The 12,239-nt window shown below is 33.0% G+C and overlaps 1 protein-coding gene across 1 annotated transcript; it reads left to right on the top strand.

Annotated features, from left to right (window-relative positions):
• Positions 1-2,543: 2,543 nt before the first annotated feature.
• Positions 2,544-5,222, top strand: LOC128988529 (uncharacterized). Its single transcript, XM_054409905.1, has 3 exons — positions 2,544-2,599; positions 4,029-4,107; positions 4,922-5,222. The coding sequence occupies exons 1-3, from the start codon at positions 2,558-2,560 to the stop codon at positions 5,164-5,166; spliced, it is 366 nt and encodes a 121-aa protein (XP_054265880.1). The 5' UTR covers positions 2,544-2,557; the 3' UTR covers positions 5,167-5,222.
• The last annotated feature ends 7,017 nt before the right edge of the window (positions 5,223-12,239 follow it).

Genomic DNA, 12,239 nt, shown 5'->3' with positions numbered 1-12,239 from the left:
TTTCTGCAATAGGAGACACAGATAACAGATGGCATTGTTACATTAGCGCTATTAGTGGTTGCTATGAGCATTACAAAATACCAAATTGTACAGTTTGATACAAATTGAAATGTCAATTAATAACTTACAACAAAAACAATATGCATAAAATATAGAGGAATCAAAGTCCTTTAGATATTGACCTTTTAGATCTACAGTAGTCTTGGTAGTCTTTTTACTTCTTAGTGATGAGAAAGGAGTGAGGAGTTCATTTTAAGGTTTCAAGTTGGAGTTGGAGTAGAACTAATTGTGACTTATAGTTACCAAAAGAGCTGAATTTCAGATGATCTGCGGCCGAAGGGCCATGTAGAATTTCGGTAGCGTGTGTAGTGGACTGTATTTATAAGATAAGCGGAGTTTGATTCTTCAAATTAGAACACTGAGATACAATTAACAAATAGTTTATATTAACAAATAAACTTTCAATGATTTTACAGAACTTTAAAGAGAGATTACAAAAGAGAGAGGGATCTTCATCTTGATGTGTTTGTTTTCAACTAACAAAATTACTAATAAATTATTTCATTGTTAAATCACATATGTTGTTTTAAACATTAAAACAAATTAAAAACCAATGCCATCTGTATTTATTTTTAGTTGATAGAAAGCATTATTATAACAAAGTTAATTATACTGAATATTACAGAACACTAACAGAAGAAAATGCATTCAAATTCATTAAATTCCATACGTTTGAAACACCTCTGTAATGTCATTTTCACATCCTCAGCTAGTTACTAAGGTATTATGATCAAATATTGTATATATGTCTGCAAGTAGTACAATTGAAGAGATGTGCCACATTATGTCGCTGTCATGGCTGTTGACAGTCTCATCAGTTATCTCTGATGTGACAGCTCATCTTGACCCCTGACCTGACATCACACGTATATCATCTCGAACTTGATGGGAACCTTTCTCACCACATTCTGAAATAGTATGAGGGTCTTTTACTTTGTATAGAAATATACAAACTGTAAGTAGATAAGCAGTGTAATTATTTGGCACAAATGTGCAAATTATTGTATAGAAATATTTATTTTACAAAACTTTAATGCTAAGCAAATTTAGATCGTAGCAAACGCTTATTGATCAATTTGTAATGAGAATCGCAAAGACCACGCGCAGGCTGGAATACGATAAGAATATTTCAGCTGTTGAAAAAGAATTGTTAACCTAACGTTTTATTGAGAGAAGAAAAATTTAACACGAACACAAAAAAACTTAATACTAGTATATAAATAGGTGTATCAAATAGAGATACATCAGAATTACGCAAAAGAGTGTAACTCCGAACAATTTGAATTTAAATATTTATTAAGGGTCTTGGCTTTATGTTAGGTGAAATGTAAGCTGAAAACCATAAAAACTAACAACCAACAACTAATACATGAGTTTATTACGTCTATGTGTGTTTATCATAATATCGTTTGTATGTATTAAATATCATAATTTTAAACCATAGAATCCTTTAAAGAATACTCTTTTACACTGTGCTGTGGCAGTTGGGTTAAGTTAGATTAGTTCAGTTTGCCTTTCTTTAGATTATGATAGGTCTGATAAAAAATAAGGAAACACTTATACAAACAAACGTTGGTCAGTTAAAATATGGTTTATAATTTGTTATTGAGATTAATTTACAAAAGATATTTTGTACAGGAACGATGGATTTACACCCTATCGATAAAATTGTTGGTAATCCACTAAATCTTTTTACAAATACTTCGGTTAGTTAATGGACAAGAAGTTATGATTGAAGTTGTTAACTGAGATTTGGTGGATTTGCTCATACAAATATCATTGTGTTCACCAGTGACACCGGTAAGTGCGGGTGGAATCGCCCATTGTTGCGCTTACGTTCACTTATCCCGTTACGTTCAGAATAAGCGTGCTACTAGTTATAAGTGAAAGAAAATAGAACATGTATATTATTTTTGGTAAAGTAGTTCCGTAGCGAAGTCACAACTTCAACGGGTTTATAGCTTTAAAAACCCAAAATTATGTCAGGTGAGGCCAACCGGCAACGGCTAATGTTCTATATATTTACATCTCTACTTTTTAAATTTATTTTTTATAAAAAGTTTAAAATAGTCAGGTAGTTGAACCAAGCTGTTTTGCTAATGGTTGAACAGTAATTAACAGACCAGTTTGATTGATTGATTAATAGGATATTTTTATTTACTTTTGTAACTTTTATTGGTAAAATTTAAGTGAAATCAACAAATACGTTTTTACATATTTATTTTTTAAATTTATTTTTTTACGAAAAGTCCAAAAGTAACAAAAAAGTAAGTAAAAGTAAGTAAGTTGTTATTGTTTAAACTGCCATGTTGCTTGTGCAGACTGTTTTTCTAATGCCAGAACAGCAATTAACATGACAGTTTGATTGGTTGATTAGTTTTATTAATTGTCTCTAACAACCAATAGGAACACACAAGTGTTTGCAAATTGGTAAAAACGTTTAACCTAAAATTTTAAACATTTACTACTGTACAAGTCTTGGAGTCACCAACCACAAATGATTCGTTTGGTTCTAGTTTCTCCCTTCATTGTGATCTTGGTAAATATTATATCCATATATTTAAGTTTCCTATATTTAGAGAAAGAGAAAAATCTTGTTCTTAGTAGATTAAAAGTGAAAAAATGAAAACTTTTTACTGTTAATGAAATAGCTTGGGTTGAATTTAAATCATTCCTACCTATCCATAACTTTTCTTATGTCAATGATTTATGTGTTAATATTTTTAATTAATATTTATTTATATTTAATTAATGTTTTTTAAGACACTCCATTATCTTGTAATTTAAATTTTGATACAGATTTAGATAGATTATGGCTTACCTTACCCAACATCAGATGAAACCTAAGCAGATTTGTAACCCCACCAACGCTGACCCTTCATTTTTCCCTATTCTTGGCTTCTTTAGGTGTTGTTCAAGTGTTTCAATATCATTTAGCACTTTAGTTCTTATATCAGCCTCGGACCACCAAGCTGGATCTGCAATGTTTGTCCATATTTTAATAATGGAAGTAGTATTCTACCTCCATACATGTCTTGTCCATCTCAGCCTTATAGTTTCAGTCTGAGCTAAAATATCTGGGTATATATATTCTGATTTTCTGATTTTCCAGCCTTCTTAATCTTTTACCAGACTAGATATTTTTCATGGTTCTTTGTTTTTAAGTAATCAGTTTCTTCCTACAACCCTTGATTGTCGATTAATCCTCAAATTTATGTTCGATACAGTTGTACGGCGTGAATTATTGGATGGTATAATTTATATTAGTAGTTTTGACTGGAATAACTTAAGTATGGACCAGTAAAATGTAAAGCCAAAACATTTTTTCAGATTTAATTTTCTTCTTTACTACAGCGTGTCTAATTATTTCACCAAGCTAGTTAACTCATCATCAAAGTTCAAACTAAAAACTCTACACTCTAAGGTTCTCTGATCAATTTATTCATCTTGGTTGGAAGACCTTCATGTATTTAGTTTTTTTTTGGTTATTTTATTTTGTCTGACCTTGTGCCAGCTTCTTTATCAGGATCCTTTATAGGGACATTAAACCATTCTCTTCAAACATCACCACATCATCAGCAAACGCAAGAACACTATTTTCACAGTAAATATAAATTTGAATGATTTTTAGTTTTTATTAAGGCGTCATAATTGAGATGGACATGCAAACAAAATAAACATGGTTAAATGCACAAAAGTGTTGTTTTCTTATTTGTTTTCTCTAGCAGTTTTACTGATGCCATATTATAACCGTCAGGGTGCTTCAACATTAGAGAGAGTAGCCACCCCCTGGATAAAATATATAAAAAAATAGTTGAATAATGATAATTTCTAATGAAACTGCACACGTGATTCACCTCTATTATAGTCATGGTAAGTAATACATTTACAAAGAGTACAACAGTCGTTCAGAACCGGTGTTCCGGTACCGGAACATTTGGTATACTAGAGACTTTCTTATTTGTTAGGGTTTCTACGAAGCCAAAGGTGCACCAAATGAACTTTCACTCAAGAATGACGAGACAAGTCCTCCCTATCGACCAATTGGTAAGTAACTAAACTATTTTAGACATAACTCTACTTTAAGAAAATATTTGAGCATACGATTTTCCTATTAAGAGTTTTCATCGCAGTGACCGTAAGAATAGCGCAAGATCATCAGGCCTTTACGGTGAATAACATCAAAGGCAGCCAAACACCTAATGCAAAATCTAACTCTAACGATAACTTTTCCTGATTCCCTCAACATTCTAGACAAAAACCACTAAAAAACATTCGCGAAAGTACAATAAAGCTAAAATAATATGCAGACAATATGTTAATATAAATTAAATGAACATCTCCTAAAGAAGAAGATTATACAATTCCCAGTGTCTGCAATGTAGTTCTGGTCCGCAATTGCCTGCTTTAATGATTTGTCCACAACGTTCTATGTCCGCAATCGCCCGGACACCAACTGAAGGGCTGAAAATGCCAACACCCCCCAGTCCAAGGAGAAAGACGGATTTCCTTCTGTGACACACACACACACACACACACACCCCCCCACACACACACCCCCCCCACACACACACACACACGCACACAAACACACACAAACACACGCACATATACACAAGAACACATACACAACAAATCTTCGGGTTCAGGGCTACTCAAACCGTATATTTACACCCAAAACTCTAACACGAAAGTTTTAAAGAAAACAATACTTTTTCCATATACTATGTAAATGGAGGGAAAGTAAAAATGTGAGAGCTCACCTCGTGCGGCCTTTATAAAAACATATAGGTAGCGCATGAGTTTATCAGTTTAAGTGATATTGATGACAATAAATCATTATATTGTATTGTGGTTTCAGAAGGAACAAGTTATTTGCAATCTGTTGATCGTCTTGTGGAACTTTCTAATGGGTCTGTCCTGTTTGCCCTGAAATTATTTGTAAATCATCCTGTGGCTGGGGCAATTGTGATTGCACGAGCTGTGGCTTACAAAGTAGAAAAAGGTGAGGAAGCTTTCGGTAGCGCAGCACTAAAAACTGTCAGTTACGTAGCAGAAAAAGTTGAGGCAGCTGCCAAATCCAGATTCCAAAATGAGGTAAACTAGGCATTATTTTCGTAAAAACAAGCAGATGAATTGAATAGTACCTTTTAGTGGGAAAGACCTATGGCATTAAATTGTGTTTAACCTATTAAATGTGCTTATTATTTCAGCCCTTGTCTTTATTGCACATCAGTATACAGTATTTTCAGGTGTGCCGACTGTGGCTGTATTATGTCAAGAGCTTCAATTGCTTTCCTAACCAACGTGATGTGATTGTGATAATCCAACTGGGGCTGATATAGCCTTATCACTCTAATTATATCTTTTCTATATATTGTAAGTCCCATGCCTCCCCTGAAGTAAAGTTTCACTCACTTGGCTGTATTTGAGAGGTAAGAGGGTAAAATAGACACAAGACTGCTAAGGTACTATTGAACCTGAAATTTGTATCAAAAGAAAATTTCTAAAAGCTACTACACAGAGTACATTTACTTCTATGTATACATACAACAAAGTCGTGTTACACCCAGGTTACACCACTTATAACTCAAGAACGGCTTGACCGATTTTAATGATTTTTGATTCGTCGGATTTGTCTTTGTCCCAATTAACAAATACTAGCTCCGGCCTGTAGTGTAGTGGGGTCTTGGTCCTACACGGAATTAATAGGCATATTTAGTTTTGTAATTTACCTTAGGGTTTAGCTCCACAGGCCTGTTAAGTTTGTATGTTAACCTTATGGAGCTATTGGAATAATCTAAATAAACAAATATATTAATTGAAGTAAGCTGTAAATACAATAATTTGACAGTTCAAGGAGCAGAGGTTAGGAGGTACAGTTTCTGCTCCCAAGATTCTTTTTGGTTGGTTGCAATAACGTTAATTATTATATTTACCTGAGAAAATGCAGAGTAAAAAACCTGATGTTGTTCAGTTGTTATTTTTGTTTCTCTTTACTGTGAATAATAATTACATCCTTCAATGAAAATCTTAATAAGGTTAATAACCCTTAATAGGTGTGGTCAGTACAATACCAAAGTACCGTTTTTTACTTATCAAAAATAAACTTGCAATTTAAATAATCAAACGGATTTTCATACATAAAATACACTGTGATGCTTTATAAATCATTAAAAAACAACTATAAAATCTGAAAAGGCTTACAAACTTTTCAAAAGGTGGTATTTTACATTTTAAGGAATCTTTATATTTAGACCTCTGCTTTTACAGTCAACACCTTTATGATAAAAAAAAACATATTTTCCTTATATATTGAAAACGGGGGTTTTCAAATCTCTTAGAAGCAAGGAGGCAACCTTCGTTGAGTATTTTAATGACATGCATAATACAGTAGTAATTTGTAGGCAATTTTATTCTATTCAAGTATAATATATACTATGATGCTTCATAAATCAATAAACACAAACATAACATATGAAATCGTTTTGTGACCTTTCGTTTTAAAGCATAATATATGGTGGTATATTACGTATTAGGAAGTTTCATAGTAAGTGCTCTATTTCTACATCCAACAGCTTTAAATGACTTTAATGAGTATTTTATCATTCCGGCGTTTATGCTTAGTTTTTCAGCCATAATGTGGAGATCTTTTATTTTTACCCCCATTCTCAAAAATTAATTGTAGGCCCCTATAACCTCAAAAGGCAATAGCATTAATTTCCATGTAATTATATCGGTTTACTACTGAGTTTTTACACGTTTAATTAATTTTGTTTTTCAGTAGGATTCTTATCAAAATATCAGTAGAAATAACAAACCAAACTAATTATCACTCATAAAGTAGAAAATAAATATAAAACTAATCATAATAATCATAAAAATAATAGAAAATAATCATAAAGTAGAAAACTGATACACAGTGATTAAAACATATTTTAGCAACCTAAAACGTCTAGGTTGCTAAAAGTATTTTATATTTATTCTAATTCTTAAAATATTAATCTAATTCTGTTAATTTATAGTTATTGAAGGGAAAAATAATCGAAAGGGTTATCTAACAGTCAGACATTAAATGTATCTGTTTGTACAAGACTGAATGTTTGCCGAGGAGAGCTGCTACAGTGTTTACTTTTATGAGGAAGAGTTTCAATCTCTGCATTTTCTTCACCAAGGGGAATTATGTACATGGGTTAAATAGTTTCTAAAGGAAAGAAAAAAAAGATATATGAGTACGAATCTGTTACAAATATTAAAACTGTAATTTTAATATTTCCATGCGGTATGAAAATTAAAACCTTTGATTATGGAATAAACATCTTATTCCAATTTTTATGTTAACCCTGCAGCCAGTTTTAGAATAAAATGGTTAAATTGAGTCACCGACAGAGTGCACTTAAATTACTAATTTAAGTTCATATTAATACTCTTAGCTTTTAACATAGTGAACTTGGATGGATGATCTGTTGGATGTAAATACATTTTTATGTCACATAAGATATTATGCTTCCAGAGTATCTGTCAGTGGTGTTTTCAAGTATGTTTTCATTGAATAAGACATTCGTCGGTTAATCTAACTTCACCATATGACAGTCAATGGTACAACATATTTTAAAATGGGATATGCAAAACACTTACAACTTTCCAATTTTCTTTAATGTTTTTAAATAAATTCAACCCGATATAATGTTTCATGTGTTTGAGGGATGAAATGTCTGACTCGATGATAAATCTAGTTTGAGTCGTCTGAGTATATACAGCCCCAGATGTCGGTCTGCAGTAGTTACAGATAACACAATGTAGACATGATGTAATCGCTTGTAATAATCCTGGTGTAACATATGACAGACTAAGTTGACTGGCTTCAACCTACAGATAGATGTACATTGGTAGCCGGCTGAGACACTATTAATAAATTGCACTACTCACTTAAGCATAAGTTTTTACAAATACTTAGGTATGTCTATATATAAACAGTATGTCATTAATTAGTGTTTACTTACAAGAACACTTTTGTTTGGTTACCATTTCAAAGTGGACAAAAATATTTAGAAAACAATATCCAATCTATATAAATAAAATTAAAGTTTTGTCTGTACATTGCTTAGAATCATGCAGTTTTTGGTTATTTTTACGTTTCATAGCCTAAGAAAGCCGAAACGAGTCTTATCTCAATTTCTGTCTGTATGTCTGTTTGTCTGTTTGTCTGTCCATTCTGTGACTTCGTCTGTAACGCCAAAATGTCATTTTACGCGGCATACTCCTTGAAAACTAGAGTACAGATCAAGATTCCAATTATTTTTCTGTATTCACTGGATTGGCGAGAGTGTCTTTGGCTATTAAAATATGGCCTAACTACTTTTGAAAAAATATAACAAACCATCGAAAACCCAATTTTGTTAAAATTTTCTCAAATTTTCTCCCAATGTTTACTATTACATTTTATGAAATAACGATCAGCTGTTTGGATTAGTTCTCATTTCTAGCTGTCACTGATATGTTTACATTAAATACCGTTTACAAATACCGCAACCATTTCCTATCAAGTTTTGTTAGCACATCCAAACCAAGTTAGATTAAACCCGTTGTGCCTAACTTAACCGGTTTAATCAATCGCAAGTGCAAAGATTGTTCTTGAGTTTTTATAACCGGGGAAAATACTGAGAATCAGTCCTGGGAAACTTACATTTTTTTAATCATCGTCACCAATAGTTTACAAAAAAGGTTTCCACTCATTGACGGCGCTTCAAAGACAGTTGTGTAAAGTGCAAAGTAAAAAATCAACTGCAGTGGGTGATCGTGGATGTTGCTGTGATCTTGGAAGATCTTTCTAATTTCACTGTGATCGTAACATATGTTTAACTTACAGATGTAGCTAAAATCGCAACTCGCTTTTTCCAATGTGTCACTTTCGGTTTTTTCTTACATACATTTCGACAACGACATCGGTACTTTTTCTACTTAGGAAGTAAAACTACAAACGTCCAAAACCCCAGATTTGTGCGTTTTTTGTCACATTTCCTCCGAATGTTTGCTAGATATGTGTACCGATTATACTTTAGAGATTACGTAATCTTTTAAAAAAGAAACCTTTGTTTGGATAAAGGTGGTTTCTTCAAACTGTCATTAATATATTAACATTAAAAGTTGCTTACAAATAAATGGGAAATAACTATAATTTTCGAAAACTTAAAAAATTTAAAACCAAGGGAGATTAATAGCTTCGGTACTGCACCACATCAAGTGAAAGTTTTTTTGAGCAAACCATAGTGAGTTTTTAAAGCTTTTCGTTGTTAACGTTACATGTTTTGTGGCCTGTGTATTTATTTATTTATATATTTTCCAACGGATTAACACCTATAATACAGTTTGATTAGAAGGACAGTTTGAATTGGTCGTAATCGTAAGTACTAGCCTATAGTTCTTTTCTTAAATGTAAACGTTGGTTTTTTGTACTGCTACTTTTCCTTAGAACTGGTGGTAGCAGCAAGAATCATTTTTGCGTACAAACACATCACTATTTACAACTATAGTTATCGTTAGTGCTGTACCTTATTTCTTATTAAATTTAATTGATGTCTTACTGTACAATTTTATTGCGTTTTCTGTCTGGACTCCAAAATGTTACTTTATGCTATGAAAATGATAATACATTAGTGAACGATTTATTTAGCAAACCATCATGAATTTTTAAAGCTTGGCGTTGTTAACGTATAAATGTTTTGTGGGCTGTGTATTTATTTAATTATTTATATATTTGCCAACGGATTTACACCAATTTTACAGTTTGATTAGGCCTAAAAACGATTATTATAAAATTTGATGACACTATCAAAACTTTCAAATAATTGTAATTTGCTTTGGTTAAAGCGTAGTAAATCCCCTAATTCATTTCTGTATTTGTGTGTGTAAGCCTGTTGGTAACGCATTAATGTCCTTATTTCTCAGTGTTTCGGGAAAAAAGAGCACCTTTGTTAATGCAAATTTCAACCCGAATTGTAAAGTGAAATTGAATTGAATTGTAAAATAAAAGATAGAAAATATCTAGTACATGTTTATTGAAAGTAGCAGTGGACTGTAATAATTATAAGTTTGTTTTTAAAAATATGTATAAACAAACAAAACATATGATTTGAATCACACATTGATAAATATAGTCTTTTTGAGAAATAATTGTATATAGGCTATGTAAATTATGTGTTTTTACACATTCTGGCCCCTTGAAATATGAAATTTTGTTATTTCAATCCATTTCTTGACCTGGTAAAGGGCACAGTTTTGAAATAGATCTTTTTATCAGTCCATCCTTTGTTTGTAATGTAGCAACTCGCACAAAATTGTCTTTTCCTGGATGCACTGCGATCACTCGCCCAATTTTCCAAGTACAAGGTGGTAAATTGTCGTCTTGAATAAGCATTATATCATCAATTTTTATATTAGGTCTTGATGTATTCCACCTTGACATTTTCTGCAGTTGGTTCAGATATTCCTTGCACCAGCGGTTCCAAAAATGCTGCGAGAGTTGTTGAACATGTTGCCATCGAGAAAGTCTATTTAATTTCAGATCTTTAAGATTAGGTTCCGGAACACTGGTGAAAGAAGTTCCAATTAGGAAATGAGCAGGTGTTAAGGGAGTAAGATCATTTGGATCGCTAGATAAAGGTGTTAAAGGGCGTGAATTGACACAAGCTTCTATTTGTACTAATAAAGTGTACATTTCATTGAAAGTTAATTTTGTATTTTGAACTACTCGCTTAAGGTGGTATTTCACTAACCGCACTCCAGCTTCCCATAGCCCTCCGAAATTTGGTGAATGAGGGGGGATGAAACTCCAAGTGATCCCTTGTGTAGCTAAAGTTGACAGGACTTGGCTGTTGTGATCATCTGAACACCACAAATGTTTCAACTCTTGTAGTTCCTTGTCCGCACCAACAAATGTTTTAGCATTATCCGAGTAAATTTTGTATGGTTTCCCTCTGCGAGATACAAACCGCCTTAAGGCAGCAAGGAACGAATTTGTCGTTAAATCCTCAACTAGTTCAAGGTGAATGGCCTTTGTAGTGAAACACACAAACAGAGAAACGTATGCTTTTGTAACCTTAGTCCTTTTGTTGTTGCTTGCATGTATATATACAGGTCCAAAATAATCTAATCCACAATGGGAGAATGGTCTTGAAGGTTGAACTCTGTTTTGAGGTAGTTGTCCCATTAGTTGATTGGTAGCCTTAGGTTTAGTCTTGAAGCATTTCAGGCATTTGTGAACCACACTTCTGACTAAACTTCTGCCATTTAATGGCCAATAAGTTTCTCGAAGGGAACTCAATAAAAGTTGTGGTCCTGCATGTAGTATTTGAACATGTAGATCTTCTGCAATTAACCGTGTTAGCCTATGTTTGTGATCAAGAATAATTGGATGTTTATTATCAACACTTAAAGTTGAATGTTTCAGTCGACCACCTACTCTGATCAGCCCTTGGTCATCAAGAAAAGGATTTAGCTGTAAGAGTTTGCTTGATTTATCAACAGAATTGTTTTCCTTCAATGTTTTCAGTTCATGGGAGAATGATTGAGATTGAGCTAGTTTTATAAGAGAAAGTCTCGAATCATTTATTTCTGAACATGTAAGTGAACCTGTGAGACAATCCTTGGATTTTGTATTTTTATAAAACCTTAGACAATATGCTACAACTCGTACAAGTTTCTGCAATGATGAATACTTGCTAAATATATCATGACCATGAACCTTTAAAGAGACGGCTGTTACAGTATTTGCCTTACGCAATTCTAAAAGTGAGTTGACACTTGTATCAAGTCGAAAGTTTGAGCCTTCCTTCCAAAATTGATGTTCTCCAGATAACCATTGTGGTCCATTCCACCAGAGAGATGACGATAAGAGGGGTTGAACCAAAGAGCCGCGAGATATTAGGTCTGCAGGATTTTCAGTGCCAACAACATGATTCCAATGGCTTATGTTTGTTAGGGATTGAATTGTTGAGATTCTGTTTGCAACAAATGTACTGTAATGAGACGATGGGGAATTGATCCAAGAAAGAACAACAGTAGAGTCAGAATAATAATAAACATTATTAGTATCAATGTTCAATGCTTTGATGAGAACTTGGGCTAATTGACTTAGTAGCAAAGCGCCACAAAGCTCCAATCTTGGAATTGAAGTCACC

This window comes from Macrosteles quadrilineatus, unplaced genomic scaffold (assembly GCF_028750875.1).
Source record: "Macrosteles quadrilineatus isolate MER2022 unplaced genomic scaffold, UCM_ALF_1.0 Scaffold_3__2_contigs__length_128488019, whole genome shotgun sequence".
Lineage (NCBI taxonomy): Eukaryota > Metazoa > Arthropoda > Insecta > Hemiptera > Cicadellidae > Macrosteles > Macrosteles quadrilineatus.
This window is presented reverse-complemented; position numbering and strand designations above follow the sequence as displayed.